Here is a 17,412-nt window from a genome sequence, read left to right on the forward strand (position 1 = left end):
TTTACATATACAAAGCCCTTTACGTTTATTCAGCCCTTTATCGTCAATGCGCTCGGAATCGCGGCATGGCTGACTGTGACCCACTTACAGCCATTCAATAAGCTAATTGTTTACAACGTCATACTACTAATCTTCAAAAAAGAGAACCATAATAATTATGTAAGCCTGAAGCCAAAATAATTTAACTGTGCAGCAATGAAGAGATGAAAGACTTGTTTTGAGTGTATCCACTGGAAAACCTCTCCTACGTTTCCAGCAGATGATATCCAAACATCCTATCGAATCCAGAAATAGTCCAACGCGACGTAGACTAAAAAAAAAGTAGCAATGAACCCGACCTTGTTACACGCTTTCGGCATTGCCAACTAGACACGACGAAGACTAAAAGGCTTACGTACAAAATTCCACATCTATTTTTAAGTGGCCATTTCACGTGCAATACTAACTCCAATGTTTATAAACAAACCTTCCGTGGGAATGGGCGAAAAAGGCAAATCACCAAACAAACCGTGCAACTAATTCTCTTATGACATAACAATCCGGTTTCAATAAACATTGCTATCAAGGCTATTTAGCAGAGTTCTTCTTATGATATGAAGGATTTACAAAGTGACTAGAGATGAAGACATCTGAAAAAATTTATACCTAACAATCAATTTAAAAAACAAGGGGGAGAAAAAATTTTTGTTTTATATTTGGCAAAGGCAGTCGATGTTGCCAGTGCAGAATGAAGCGACCGCTTTGTAATTAGAAGCTTCATATAATCTGGTGAGTGCTGATCTAAACATCCGTATCCTGGTTGAACAAACGTGCGCATCAAATGTATCTTAATGAATATTATCTGGGTTAAGAACCGTGAAATGATCTAGCTACTTTAATAACAATAGTTCTGTAATCTCTGCAACGTCTTTGGATGACTCATTGCCATTAAACGTATTTATTTATGGGATATTGAATTAACATGTTTTTTAAACGTAGAGTTCTTCCCCGGTTTTAGGAGTTAATAATTTGAATATTTATTTATTTGTTTTGAAAGTTGTATCGTCATCTAGCTGATTACGCTTTGGATTGTGCAAGGTGTTCATTTTATCGGTAGGATATCGCCTTCATCGATTAACTTGATGTGATTCTTTTTAAGTTTTCCTTTTTCGAGCTTGATTATAAAATTATATAAGTACCTACTCATAATATTTATTCAGTAAGGACGTATTAAAATTCAAAGTAAACAGTAGTCATGCATACCAAGTTTTTTTTTATCTTAATGCATAAGCTTGTTCTTAGTGCGATTACATGCGACACCCAACATTTATCACTTAATACATTTTATTGCAGCCTTATTAGTAGCCATGCGATAAACCCAGATTGATCTACATTAGGAGTTTTATGATCCTTTCTAGTATAACCTTTTACGCCATTTAATAATACTTTTATTACAACACTATAACAGTATAGAAGTTTTATGAGCAAGTTGTCCCGCTAGGCAAATGCCTCCCTACCCTCTAATCTTCCCTACTGGAGATCTTTGAGGACAAATATTGAGAACCTCGTTTATTGTTTATCTTGTCTACTGTTTTGAATTTTTCTCTTTTTCAATAGAATTTTAGATAAGTATAATTTATTATTCGTTTCAAGTCAACCACGTCAATCAAATGATATTTTTACCACAAAATCGTGGTGTTCGATTTCTTTTTACTTGTGAACCAAAACCTTCTACTGTTATAATACCAACATTAGAGATTATTACTGTTCTGTGGGATGGGTAACATGTGACTATTGGTTATTTACAATAACTATTCATGAAACGTCTCCCAAAACACATAACGATGTTTATTGTGACTATTGTTCGCCTTTTAGGTCTCCGACTCCGCCATGTTAGATCACGATACTAGATATTATTGTTGTGTATTATCCAGAACTTGGTACTGCGCAACAAGTTTGTAGTGTTTAAGGTCTAAAATAATATTGTTGATTTTTCTTCAAGGCATTCTGGCGACTTTTTGATAAGAAATCAGCAAAAATATTTGGACGATTTGCGAGTGACATTAGCATCTTAAATACGGTTATGCATTAAACAATCTTAGATATACAACGCATTTGTAATTTATAGTTTTTTAGCATGTGTAGTACACATGCTAAAAAATTACTAAATGCTGGTACACATTGTGTACCAGCACAGAACTATCTTGTTGATGTCAAGACAAAATGTAGTAAGTGAATCCCTCCTAGCTGAATTTTGACCATGGCGCCTAAATGAACGAACATCAGCCAGCTATGTAGGAGATATTGTAGTACACATGAGTGAGTGCAAAACATAGGTGCTCTCTTTATTCCTTCACTCTCATAATCCGGTAAACAGCAATCCTACATGACCAGAGAAAGATCAGGCGCTGAGCTGCGTCTGAGTAATTTTTAAGATGGAAAAACCCAGTCACAATTTTTAGCCCGAGCCGTTCTTCGAACCCAGGATCTCACCACAATAGTCATACTCTGACCGCGTACGCATTAACTACTAAGGCACTGCACCGAGTACCGTAAGTACGCATATTCAGGGGGGACTCTAGGAAACCAAGACTTATGCGTATTTTTCATCCTGTATACTGCTAAAACTTAATAGGAGGTGACATGGTTTATCCACTAATAATGTATAGGCTGTTGCTAATCCATACAGAATCCGAATGAGGTCGCCGAGGCTGCGGACCCGTCTTGGACCGGTCGGTATTATCATATCATTAACAGTTACATTACGCAATCAGACACGAATTTTAATAAATGTCACAAGGACATACATTGTTTACTTATTTTTTATGTTAAAACGGGCAATAAAATGTATGTTGAGTAGTGATGAATTTGATTAATATTTTAAACCGCGGTAATATTTAGTACGGGAACTAAAATCAACCGAATTCGATTTTTATTTTTACGCAAATAACGCGGCAGCTCTAAACTCCGCCCTAAAGGCGATGCTGCGGGCCTTGAAGAAGGAAATCAAGATGCTGACAGGAAGACTGCTCAAACAGGAAGGCTTTAACATCACGCCGCAGGAGAGGAAGCCAAAAAGAAGCATCATACGGAGCAGGCCAAGCGTGAATAGAATTACTTTTTGTTTGCAGATATGCGGCCAGCGTTATGCGGCTAAAAATCGACGTCACTTCCGTTGTAGTGTGATCAAACGCTTAACTTAAGCGTAGTATTATTTCCGGCTTACACCTTTCCGAATATCAAAGGTTAGCGGCTTTTAATTTGTTTTGCGTCTCGCAGTATAACGTCACCTCTAACTTTATTGACGTCACGATGTTGACGACGCAGTTTATTCTTGTTTTTTACATTTTACGGCCCCATGTGCAAAAAACTAAGGAAAAGAAAATTGGCAACGTTTACAATAACAGTGCGCCATCACCTAAAATAAAATACTGAAATGCTAGTCTAAGATTTTTGTTACTTTAATATTCTAAGATGCGTAAGTAAAGAATTCTTTTGAATTTTAAAGTATTTTCTGAAGTATACATATTACTTTTAATTCTATGGAAAAAATATTTCAAAAATGCGATAGTCAATATAGAAGTACAATGTCCAAAATCGTTATCAGGCGTTTTAAGAAACGCCTGATGAACGTATTCGAAATGCTGCCTTATTCTTACAAAACCAACGCCAAACACCACTCCAATAAAATCCAGGCCACTAGACCTTATTCCTACAGGACCTCCCGCGAACCATTAATAAAACTTGTATACACAAGTGAACTTTCATTCGCGCACTGTCGACGCGACAACAAACTCCGGTAATGATCACTTTCTCCGCGCCAACGCGGCCGGGTGTCGCTAATTACCATCCGCTCAGAGTACCAGAGATAAAACGATATCGTGAGTACGGGTAAATATATTATTAGGGGAGGAAAGTGGAATATAACGTTTATGCAGTTAACAAATATCCTTCTGGGTAAGTCGGTACAAATAGTTAAGAAAAACGTAGAAGACTGATAAAACGGATGACTAATTAGTTGATTCTATATTTCGATGACCTATGTCATAATTATTTGACGTAACGCACGCAAACTATGAATATCCAATAAACGGTCACCACAGTTACAGGTTTAGAAATAAATGAGGTTAGCGAATTAGCTTAGCGACCTTTCGAATGTCCATCTTTCCTGAGCAACCTAATATTACAATTTAAGACTCATAACCAATATAACTATTCGACTATACGATAATATTGAATGCACGCCCATACATGGTGGACTTTATGGCACGGTCCTAGGTATATAGTAAAATGTGTATACGTCATGGTTGCCAAATTCACATTGAGGCCTATAAGGACTCGCGAGCATTTCCTGGCCCTCTCCCTTCCGCCCAACCTAAGATCCTAAGACCCTTCTCCTTCCCCAGCACTTCCTTCGCAACTATCCTCTTTCAACTTTCCTCCAGGGCCCTGCAGTCGCTACATCGAGCTCAAAGCTCAAAAAAAAGACTATGCGATAGTGACAATGTCATCCTTGCGAAAAAAGAGCTTCTTAAAAATATTTCAATAGACATCACAAGACGCCTTTACCGATTCCACGCTAGCGTTCACACTACATCGCGAATCAATGCAATAACCCAGTGACAAGTAAGCTAAGTTGACCTAAGTTCGACGACACTAGACTAACAACGAACAGTTGCAATAACAAACTAGCACGTGACCAATCGGCCTGCGTAGGCGACGGGGCTATTTACAAAATGACTTACGGATAGTACTGACCGTGGCACAGTTTGTCCAAGAGAACACCTAACCGTTGATTTTATAGTCATTTACTCAAGGCTTCTGGAAGTCCTGTCAGAAATTTTAGTAAAATAAATTAAGTTTCTGACGAGTGTCATTTATTTTTTTATGAAAGGCAACAGCAAAGCTTTTACTCCCTGCCTATAATAATTTTAATGTAAATAATAAATAAAAGGGTAATGTGTTTAAAATACAAGTCAAATACTTTATTATTACCCTAAATACGAGTATATCATTTAGACACCTGCAGGAATTCACAGAAATGGCCTACACATGTATTGAAACCGATGTTCCAAAACCAAATAATTGCAAAACAAAACCAAATGAATACCTAATTTGTATATATAACATCGCTTTAGTACTGTAACTGTTATGCATAAATTTATACATATAAAACAAAGTCCCCAGAAGCTGTCTGTATATTATCGATTTTCTCAAAATCTACTAAACGGATTTTTATGAAACTTGATATGGAGATAGTTAAAGACCCTGGGAAGATTATAGGCTCCTATTCAATCCCGGAAAACTCCTGCACACGGGACAAGCCGCGAGCAAAAGCTAGTAATAAATTTAATTTTCATACAGACATGACCATGAGCGACGTTGACCGCCAGATGGACAACACGTGCTTCATCCGGCATCAAAAATCTGCAGATATAAATAACCCGTACGCCTGGGACATCCCTGATACAAATAGAAATGATAACCGCTACTGCCAACCGGGTTTCATCTTTGCCAATAGTAATTATATATTTACAAATAACGGCGGAACACCCACGTGTACATTATGTAAATATTTATGAAGCTAATGTTTACAGTTCATTCACAAAAAACGGGTACGTTTGAAGCGTTTGTCTGGTTATGGAAACTAGTATACGACTTATCATAATTTTGGTGCTGCACGTGTATTTGATAAGAATAGTGTGTTTTCTGGTGGATATATTTTATATCCGCCCGGATAGTTACGTGTTTAAACCAGCCATAGTGGCCCACGTGTGTCGTGTACCGGGATCAATCTGTGGATATCTGGTTATCACAGGCCGGCATAATTGTGTCCACTGCCGTGGGGTAATCATCTCTCGTCAGTCAATATTCTAATGGACCACACTTTGTCGTGCTTATATAAAAAAATATAACTTTTTATCGAGTTATCGCTGGATAGTGTAGAAGTTGCAATGTATGGCGATTTCTAAGGTGACAAAAACGTATGAACACAATGATTTTAGAAGTATCTATATAAAAATCATGTATAAAGTCGTAATCTATCTATGATATCCCTACCGCCCACGCACCCCCATTATAAATAAAAAAAATCACGTGTCACGTGATCGGAGTTTCGGAACACACGCCGCGCCGTCACTCTTTTTTAACATAAAAACTTTCTAGTTTAAAAATTGTATTCTAGAATAATTAAATATACTGCGCAGGCGCAAGCACATTCCGCGTTTTTACGATCGCGATTCGCGAGTCGTTCTCACGACTTTTTTTGTTACGCGTCCAACTATGAAATAATAATGCGCAACCAAGTCTACAATTGTTTATATTGAAGTAACAAAAACGTACTACGATGTTATTACCCAATTGAAGTCTGACTATATTTTATATGAAGGTTGACAAGGCTTCGCAATAAAAATCATTTAATTTATTATAATGGTTTTGAATCATTTGCCAGTTAGAAGTTGAATTCCCTACACTTCCTGACTAGTGCCCACTAATTACGCTTCAAAATGTTTTTAATTTGATTGATATAAATTCAGTTGAAGACTTTTTTGTGTTATACAATGTGCACTCTACGATCTACTATCTCCTGCGTACCTGACTGTTCTGAATTTATGAATGTTATCAGAACCTTTCTAAATCAATTATAAGTAGGTCCACAAAATAAAAAAAAAAACAAAAACGTTGTATTACAATAAAACCTTCCAATAATCTAAATAACAAATAGTGAAATATGCAATGTCGGTCCATTTCGGGACATAAACAATCTCTCATTCAGCCTTCAGATTCAACTTTAACATATCCTTTAAAAGAAATCTTTATTTGCACTGCAATATTAATAAATACTAATTAAAAATCCGTATTATTATAATTGCCAGCAATTTTTTGCGAATTTATAAATTTACAAATGGCGGCCAAGATAAAATGGTAATAAATACTTAAATCTGGATTTTATATATTGCTAGATTCTCCAGTAGATTGAGTTGAACATTGAGTTTAAACAGTAGTATACGATGGTCATATTTTGATGGACAACCAACTAAAAGGAGTACACAGCATTCTTCAAACTGCCGAGGAGTTATCATCTCTCGTCGACATTCTATTGGATCCCACCACACTTACCATCAGATACAGTGAGGTCACTTCGCTGTGCACGCATAAAAAAAATATGGTAGATGCCACGGTTAGGCACACATAGCATTAATACCACCCACGACTGTAAATTATTAAGCATTGCAAATATAACAGCGCTCGTCTTCCTGAGATATAAGAAGTCCAATAATGCCACCTCATTCCACTGGCTACAATTTGATATCAGAACACAATAAAGCAAACATCATTGTGCACCTATAGGTAGCTACATGGGCGCCGCAAGAGAGGCAAGTAGATGCACGTGCACCTCCATGCCCAGAAATATATCACAAAAATATGTCCCTGAATAAATCTGCAACAATGGGAACTGTCGACTACAGAGGCTTTTTTATAATAAGTAAAACATTTTCAAAAACCCGCGTGATTAGAATTTTAAAAAATAAAACTTAATGATATCACATAGTATAGCGTAGGTGCAGATGCACCTCTTTTAAACTAATCTTAGCGCCCATGGGTAGGTACAGAATTTGAATAGAAGCGAATTTATTTTAATGCCAGCATCGTTTGTAAGATCTAAGCCTCTAATATTAACATTGTTTCGGTTTTTCCACACATGAATATATAATAAATACTAAACAAAAACCAACCGCAATGTTGATTACGGTCGTTTTCCAATAGAATCCATACGTTTGTGGTCTATGCGGTACTAAAATAAAGCATAGGTTTCATAAGTCATGGAAAGGATAAACCACACGATGATGTGATGTCTCGTGACCACACTGATAATTATTACTGTGTTTATCATTGCTTCATTGATGAATAGCATCTTAGTAAGTTGACTCATTTGCATTGATTCGTAGGTATAACAACATCCTACTTTGTTTAAATAATTCAATCCTAATATAACTGAACATTTCTTGAACGACAAAAAGAAGCATTGTCGACCAGCCTTGTTAGTTGTGCTCTCGGAGCGCGATTCATGGGTACGAGCTAATATAAGGCGTCTTCACCATGTTCGCAATAGTCCAATATCCACAGTACTCCAGCTAATAGAGATGGACCGAGTACCCAACTTGGTACTTTGCATACTCGGCACTATTTCGACAACTCATACTCTGCTTAAAAGCTCGGTTCAAGAGACAGTTTTAGTTAATCAACTATTAAAAACCAAAACTAGCACATACCCAAATAAAACAAGAATAGAAAAAACATAACAAAACAAGAAAACTACTCTAAAATCAATCAACAAGAGGAAATCGAAAATATTAAAGATGCAATACTCGATCCCGTTACAACGAAACATGAAGAAAGCAATTAGCCAAACGTCATTACCGTCCACTTTACAACACCGTAAAGTACACAACATTTCACTCGACAACTAGTGCGGCCACGATGGAAGCGTGGACAGTCTGGGGTTACGGAGAATGATAATGAAGTCTAGTATGCCCTCGTAGTGAAGTTAGAGGAAGTAGTGGAGATAGACGATAAAAAAATATTGCGTAAACCGGCGAATGAGTAAATGGGTGTTAGCTGGCGAACGAGTAAAATTTAAAAAAATAATGCTCATAAATAACCACAAAATTATAGAAATCATTATGCCTTGAAGGGTAGGAATAGGGATTACGGGATACGGCAAGGGATACGGAACGGAATCAAGGTGGTTTTCTGACGGAGCAGCCGATTCATGCCGTAGACGAGTATGTCTTTAGCGTGGCTTTACTGTTATACCCACGTACTTCTCAGTAAAAAGCAATTGATGAGGACAAATCATGAAAATTAATGGAGGAGCGCACGAATAGCATCAAAGTAAAATAAATCAAACAACAATCAAGTGATTGGTTAGAGAAAAAAATATACACATTATTTCATTCAAATAAACCTAACAACCGAGTACTTCCCACAAAGCAGCCCTAAACCATGGCGGCCCTACAGAAACAATAGCTTCCAGTGTATTTGACGAGTGCGGAATTTTAACTGTGGTGTTAATAGATGATTTATGTTTGTACCGCGGCACCGCTCGCCATTAGCACATTGTTTACAAGCTACTTAGAGTGCGTGGCGAAATATTTTTAATGCTTTACCACTTAGCTGTAAGAGTGAAATAACTACACCTTTAACTCATCTAACATGAGCAACAGTACGTCTTGAGTTGTGTGGTGTGTGGAAAAAAATATAATATCGTTTATACTATTTGTCGTGAAGCACATTATCACGGTTTCAGAATTAATAAAAATGTTGTCAAGCTATATATTATAGGAACAACAAATACTTAGCAATTTGATCAAGGCACTCCAAAAATGCGCTATAAATTTTAGCCTATCGTTCATTGGGACTATTGTGTTTACCATATGATAGTTCTAAGCTTATAATAGATAGCTTACTAGCTAACGTAGCAAGCAATAACTCCTTTATCGCTTGTCGAATCGTATGTAGTGTTTTTAATATTTCCAACTCCTTTCCATCTTTCTATTTTATTAATTTCGTTGCAGAATAATGACAGATTAATGTCAAGACTCGGCAAGCTTCGTCGCTGATCTGCGATAAAATACGTACTACTGCTGATCCTGGCTTAAAAGGGAAGTAGTGGCAAGTCTAAGGGCGAAAAAAGTCATGCCGAATCGTGTTAATGTGCAAAAGGCTCTTAGAGTATTTTGTAGAACATCTGTCGTATTGAATTAGATTGTTGAAAACTTGGTGTTGAGTTCATCGACGTACAAAGACACAAAATGAACAGTGTATTTTTACATAATTTATTTCATTATTACCATATAATCAGTAATGTTTGTGTAATTTTAGATATGCACTACATTTTAATACCATTACGTTTTGTATTAGGCTTTTAAGAATATTTATTAGTACCAAAGACAATCAGTTTGTAAATACATACTTGAAACACGTTTCTCTGTGTTATCTATGTATATAAGAACAACATATATGTTATATATAAAAGCGCCTTCATTCTACTTTTGAAATATAAATCATGAAACTGAAAGCCTTGAGGTTTGATTCCGGATAGAATTTTAGTTACGTCTAGCTCTCGTATGTAAGGACCCGACTTCCAAACCTCGTATTCTGACACACGTTTGCATCGTATAGGGTTGATATGTATGAATTTGGTCATTGCCACATGTTACTTATACTAGGTTTTACTCGCGGCTTCGCCCACGTTGAAAGCCTCCCCTGCCACAAACTCCGTAAAGTAGTGTATCGGTCTTTAATTATTAGAACAATGTAAGCAACATCGATTTAAAAAATCATAATAAAAATTATTTTTTTCGCTACCGGATAATTTTTTTTTTGCCTTTGTGTTAATCCAGGACATGTTCTGTGTGAATGCCAAATTTTGTCCAGATCCGTTCACCTATTTCTCAGTTTACTTCTAACAAACATCCCAACATTTTCACAAACTCGCATTTACATTAGCAAAAGTGAGATGAGATTCATTCATTAAATTAATCCTTTTGAATTAAACGATAATAATTTAATACTAATGTGCGAGAAATTGATGTCTATTAATAAAAAAATCTGTAATTAATTAAAGGCCAGTGGGACGCTACATTTCCTACGCTTAATTTCATAATTAGTTAACATATGTAGAGCATTTTTTGTTCACCTGTTTAGTGAAAGTCGAGTGATCATATCGCTGTCAATCATTTTTGCGGAGTCCCCGCAATTTTTTTGCTCTCATTAATTTACCGTACGTACTGATCATACTGACCTAGTATATTACAACTTGATTCATTTATCTGTTAACCTTTTTATGATCAAAAGTGCCGCTGTGTGCGAAATGACATACACAAATTGGTCACGTTATAATACAAATGCGAATGCTTTCCTATTAACTGACTAGGCTATTGAATATTATAGTTTAAAAAAGATCAAACAAGAAATCTGACTTGGCTACTGACAATACATAAGCCTGCCCTATTGCAGTTACACTCGTCGTAACGAGTCGCTATGATAAATTTTATTTATACAGTCACTATGCAATACCAAAATATATCCCAAGCCAATATCTAATATACAAGCCTAATACACTAATAAGACTTAACATCTTACGTCTCTGGATGGCGAGCGCAGTGGAATACCAAACAATACTTTGTAATTATTCAAGGTTTTGGATGGTGTTTCTACTATCAGGCAAATTGCAATCTCGTCTCGTCATTCAAAGCAATTAAAAAAACAAGGATGGTTCCTTGTTCTTTTAACGCTTATCTTAAAATTGTGTACTTATTGATATAAGCATTAATAAGCATTAATTAACCTTGCGTTAAAACAGCTTCCTAATCGTTTTTATAAAAAACCCGCATCGCATATCGTGTAATGGAAGCTCTTGAAGTACAGGACATGAAACGGCTGTCATCAGCTTTTGTCTGTGACTGTTGTATCAATCTAGCTTATTTGAAAATATTACTGGATGCAAACTAGTATTGCCTTCGCCCTTGAAGCTATCTAAAAACATATTAGTATTTCTAAGTAATTCTTTTAAAGATAATAATTATGAAGTTTACTGCAACATTTATAATCGAACTCCAGTAATTGCAGCAAAGCACTCAGATTTTAATGGTATTTAATAGGGTCAATGGCCTTGATGACTTGTCATAAAGTAACCTGGCTCGTTCGCTACATAAAACATTATTTTTATCGTAAAAAGGTATGATTCCAAGGATGACCGCATTCCGAGCATGGCGCTATCTGCGGTCGTATACAATGCTTGCCGAGTTTGGATGCGCGTGCGCATGCTGCGGTTTTTCAGTGCGTGATTACTTTTAAATATTTTTATAGTAAACAACCTACACGCGGGGACATGATCTTAGGTAAGAAAGTTACACTTTGGTGAAAGTATTAAGAAAATATTATGGTTCAGCCTATTCCGCTTAGAATGAAGTAATTCCATCCGCTGTCAACCCCTGGATTGGCAGCTGTCTAAGTTGTGTGTTTATTAAATATAGAAAATAATATAAATATACCTATTTACGAAAATCATAGTCATTTAATACATTTGCAATTAAATCAACGTCTGAAATATCTCTCAGCATCACGAATAAAATCATATTCAAGATAAAGCCCAAAGTTTTTTTGCTTTGTCAGTTGTCAGACATCATCCAATATAAAATTAAAATAATGGCTTAACGACGCAAAAATAGCAAAAAAAACAATAAAATCAGACTTGGAAGTCAGCGCAGATGTCTTAGTATTTTAACCGCGAATTTTGAAAAAATCCACGGGATAATAAATTCTCTCGAGATTTATGGCGGCATGTGCGCTTCCAACCGACATGACATTGAAACGACCCCTAATAACGTAAATAATAAATTAGCGAATTTAATGTATTCTTTTGTATAATAGCCAAGGTTATGGATTAACTTTGGCTATGTTTTATAGCGGTCTTGGCCTTAAGCGGCTTAATACTGAGAAATGCAATAAAGTATGTCATTATGATGAGTCATACCTTAATCCTTGTTCTATCTTGACAATAGAATCTAACTGCAGGGTATGTCGTTTAGATTATCTGGCGCGTGCATCTTTTAGCAAACATTACAAACGATTCCTTGTGGAATACACGACTCAATTAATAACTTACAAACTTGAATGTCTACTAAACCCCGGAAAAGCAAATATCAGACATGTTGCAGATTGGCGCGTTTATTTACAATATGGCTGCGTGCCAAAACATGGCAGACGTCACGAAAGGCCGCGGCCGTTTCATAATGTTGCCAATGTTATGCCAGACAGCCTCATCCGATTTGTTAGCGCGATTAAAATGATTTACGTTTTGTAAAATTTGTGAAAAAACAAATTTCGAAGTTTTCGTTGGTAAATAAAACCTATTTTTACTGTACAAGATCAAGTACTCTATACAAAGTATAATAGTTATTTTTAACTAGAGGCCGCGGCGTATAATTCAGCGTAACAGTTTATGAACTTACCTGTGAAATTTCTTGGAAATGACTTCTCTGTTTTGGCCATGGTACGCGCCTTTGGAATGACTTTAGGTTCTGTAATAAAAGAAAATATTTTTAATAACCTATAATAGTAATCAAAATAAAATTACTCCCTAATCATCGACATACAAAAACCAACAATTAGAAATTACAACGAACGAAGACAAATCTTAAAATTGCTGCAGCACTAACAACCGTATCAAAAATGGTCCTTCGAGCCATAAACCTAATACGAAACTGAACAAAATTCACCAACAGTTGACATTAAATAGAAACACAACAACGGTTGTTAATACACGGTATGCGAAAGGCATTTTAATTAAAACCATTCGATTACACGCATTCGAGTTTACTACGCACATATTAGTAACCCTATTTCGCATGAGATGCCATCGGTGACGGATGCTGACTGATATTTGCATATTTTTTTGCAAGTGGACCGTGATTTTAACACTTCAGTATGTAGAGAAAGTTAAACAGCTTTGTACGGGGTCGTATTTGTATTTTGCAAACAGTTGTGTCTAATGCGTATCTTCGGGCTTGACGTAAACGTTCGCATTGGTATTCGGTTCGTAGGTGTGGGCACGAAGAAGCAATGCATTTTATCTTGGAAGCTTTCTTACACATATTATAGCCACGTGCAAAATTTTATAAGAGTTTTAAAAATATATTGTAGTATTACAGACTGGCGATAATTGGGTGGCGAAGGGTGATATTTGCGGAAACGGAATCCGACAAAATATGAAGGTACTACTAATATGCATAAATGCGGTCTGTAAATTGTACTAATTATTAATAGATTTTATATAAATTATAAAAGAGAAACCAGAAGAAATCGATTTATATGGAGCCCTCGCCACAAATGGCATATATTTTTTTGGGTACATGTCATGGTACCCAAAAAAAATATGCCATAAACCAGTGTTCTATAAAACGAATGATAAAATGTAAATAGGCTACTTAATAATAATATTTCACACCGTTATTGCAATAGATAATGGCATAACTATTGTAAGTAAACAGATGTATCGACTATAGGCGATAGTCAATTTAAATTATTAGGAATATAATTACCATTACATTTTGAACAAAATGACAGCAGTGCCAATATCGAAAACGGAATATTAACGTCACAACGTGTCATAAAATTCAAAAACAGCTGATACAATAAAACACGCATCTGAAAATGCTTGATCAAATAATTTTTAGTATAAAAATACTTTGCAGAATCAATTATTTACACAGTTTTAATGACAAAGTTTCCTAAATGGTGTACAATTGAAACACTCACTAATTATATTGACCGAGAGTTTAGTATAAGTTATCAAACGTTACGTGTTAGTAACTGAATCACTGGTCACTCAGATAAATGCGGATAACTTTAATAGCTTTGATAATATCATAATTCCCGCAAAAGTACTTCAAATAATAGATAATTAAACCTAGCAATGCAGAATGATAACACTGAAGTGCCTACATTATATTCTAAGAATTATAGTATATATTTTTAAAGCAACCACGTATAAAATATCTTAAATTTTTCTCAATTTTCCATTCTTTAATACTGATTAATCTTTCTTAGTATATGGTAAATTTTCATATTGTGTCTATCTTCTTCGTAAAAGTAATTATTCTAGAAATATAGAAACATGACTGTCTGAAAAATGTAATCAACACTTTCTGGTCTTCATTTTTAAATACTTATATAATATATAGAACTTTTATAAGGAATATATATAACTAAAATATGCCATCGGTGATAGCGTAGAAGGGAGTGGAACAGGCTGCCGAGATGGATATCAGTAGGTTCAAAACCCAATGGCACGCAAAAGTACTAGTGATTTTTCTAAGGGAGATGTGTGTATTCTTTGTGAATTATCGCTTGCTGCAACTTAGAAGAAGAACAACGTGAGGACAAGTGTACACCCAAGAACAATTATAATTAATGTACTCCATAAGAATTTTGAAGGTATACGAAGTCTGCCAACCCGCACTAGGCCAGCATGGTGGACTAAGGCCTAAACCCTCTGAGTAGAAGTCAGTATCCAGCAGTGGGTAGTATGTACAGGGCTAGTATTTTTAAATAAAATATGCGAGCATAAAATTCAATTGTTACCTATCTAATCGATATTCGAAAAGCATTGCCGGTGGCCTGCAAATTAATACTAATGGACAACATTCCAAACCAAATTCACACACGTTTTTACATTTTAGCAATTCAATTATCACTCATTATAAATATATCGATAATTTTATATAATATTACCGAATTAGCGATACTAATCATGAACATCACGAGTTCCGGAATGAACTGAAATATATAAAACCTACGTATATTACACGATTCACAAAAATATAACCAATTTTTCCTTGCAACTTTGCCTACAAAAGATTTTTTACTATAATAAAAAAGGACCCTATATCAGTTAGGCAAAATTGAATCATATTTCGGAAGAATGCATTCTCTTTTATTAGTTAATGCAGATAGAAAAAATGAATAAATAATGGATATTGCAGATCCAGAAATACTGTATACGTAATTGTTTTTCCGCAAACCCTGTAACATGCCGATTAAACTTCAACCGTAAAAATTAAACTACAGTGTAGGTTTCGATAGTGCGCAAACAAAGAACCGCGGGGCCTTGACTCGAAAGAACGTTTTATGAAGTCACAGTCGCCTTGAGAGATAACGATGCACATGGTGTTGAGTCATACAGCCTTATCAACATAATAATTTATTTTTTACAGACAAAAAAGGCTGAAGTCGGCAGCAGGGAGCTTAATGTTGGATTCAAGATCCGTACGTTTTGATGTGATAATATAGTGTATCTAAAATGGACACTTAAGAATACGCCAACTAAAAAGGAAGTAAGAAAAACGACAAAGCAATACTAGATGTATGGAGATAATATTCAAAACGATTCCGAAACAAAATGAAATTATAATAATGTATAGTTAAGCTGGACAGATATTTTAATGCGAGATAAATCTACTATTGACTATATGATCACAAATTTTAAATTTCAGACACTAAATTGCATACACAATGCAAACATAGAAACATCTGTGTGTACGCCGGTTCAGAAGTTTGTGCCACTTATCATGGGAAATAAAAGAGCTACAGTAATATGTTGATGACATCTGCAATGCAGCAGGTGTTAAACCGGCTATAAACCAAGGAAATACAAATGTTTATGGCGCGTTACGATTTGTATCAGACTTGGATGTTATGGGCATGTGGATACTGCTAAAAACTGATTGACTGCTGAAAATGTTTTCTCTCACAGAAAAAGAAAGAAATATTTATTATCGGGACAGTAAGAATATAACATAATTATAAGCCAATATTAAGCCAACAATAAAATCCCTCATTCAGCCCCATGCTACAGTATCAGCTTGACTCATAATAAGTCTATTTATTCAATGCTAGAAAGTTACGTCTCCTAATCCGCACATCAATTTATCATTATATAATAATGTATTAATTCTACATGTCCTAGCTTCAGAACAAATCTTTCATCCCACAAACATACGAGATGAAATATCGGGAAATCAAATCACGAATCAGTCAGCGAACTGCAAGTGAACATTGCATTATCGTCACCGCATAAAATTCACCGTTACCAGCCACCATCGGCGACAGCGGACGGTCGAGCCGGCGCCAGCTAACGGGCCGCGGGATTTACGTGCCGGCAAAAAAACTACAACTCTAATTAACTCGTTCGTTTCAATCATTTCGAAACGCTAAGGGATTTAGTTCTCCGGGTTGTCGAACTTGGTTGCTGGAATTTGGGCCTGTTAATAAATGTATGGTAATAAATATTTATTAAGTCGTTTGGATCTGCTTTCATATATTATATCGTTTTTATTTCATTTCCGTTGCGGCGCCGGGTCCTGAATTCTATTTAAACGAGTATTTCGCAAGCATTCTTAAATTTGCATCCGTCAAATGCTTAAAGCAACTTCAACATGTCTGTAGTCAGTTGCATAGAATTAGTAATGTGGAATAATGAAATACCCACGTCATTCGGCAATCGACATCACTGGTAAACAACTGGCAAGTACTTAGTGAAATGTAATAGGATGTATCGACGTAATCTTTTAATGGGTTACTTTGAAGTCGAAACGTTTTTATCTTTTCAACAATATAGCAATTATTATAGCTGTTGCTAACGACAGGGCAAATAGCAACATGAAACACAAAATTAACAAATATGCAATAATTATTAACAAATACCTACATACGACACACATGCCCAATTGAATACTCAATTTCGAAAAGGGCACATGTCTGAAAATGTAAAAAGTACAGTAAATGGAAAAACTTATTATTTTCCAAGTAGTGTAAAAAAATAAAATATGTTTTGGTTACAACTTGGCTTCAATTAGCAACAAAAAA

At 35.6% G+C, this 17,412-nt stretch overlaps 1 protein-coding gene and 1 long non-coding RNA gene across 4 annotated transcripts in view; one reads left to right on the forward strand and one right to left on the reverse strand.

Moving 5' to 3' along the window:
• The window catches only part of LOC115453903 (sialin), a 69,194-nt gene that overhangs the window by 44,209 nt on the left and 7,573 nt on the right, over positions 1-17,412 (reverse strand). The window contains exons 1-2 of one of the 3 annotated variants that reach the window (XM_037437232.1): positions 13,153-13,172; positions 12,999-13,067 (exon numbers count right to left, since the gene is read on the reverse strand). In XM_037437232.1, the coding sequence (XP_037293129.1) occupies positions 12,999-13,038 (40 nt within the window). In that variant the 5' untranslated portion in view covers positions 13,039-13,067; positions 13,153-13,172. Of the gene's footprint in view, positions 1-12,998; positions 13,068-13,142; positions 13,173-17,412 lie in introns of those variants that run through there. The other 2 variants (XM_037437231.1, XM_037437230.1) reach the window with 2 other exon arrangements.
• LOC115452707 lies at positions 686-16,823 on the forward strand. The gene is made up of 4 exons (XR_005112172.1): positions 686-768; positions 3,111-3,224; positions 15,762-15,881; positions 16,041-16,823. It is a non-coding gene; the product is annotated as an uncharacterized LOC115452707 (long non-coding RNA).

Source organism: Manduca sexta, chromosome 10 (assembly GCF_014839805.1).
Source record: "Manduca sexta isolate Smith_Timp_Sample1 chromosome 10, JHU_Msex_v1.0, whole genome shotgun sequence".
Lineage (NCBI taxonomy): Eukaryota > Metazoa > Arthropoda > Insecta > Lepidoptera > Sphingidae > Manduca > Manduca sexta.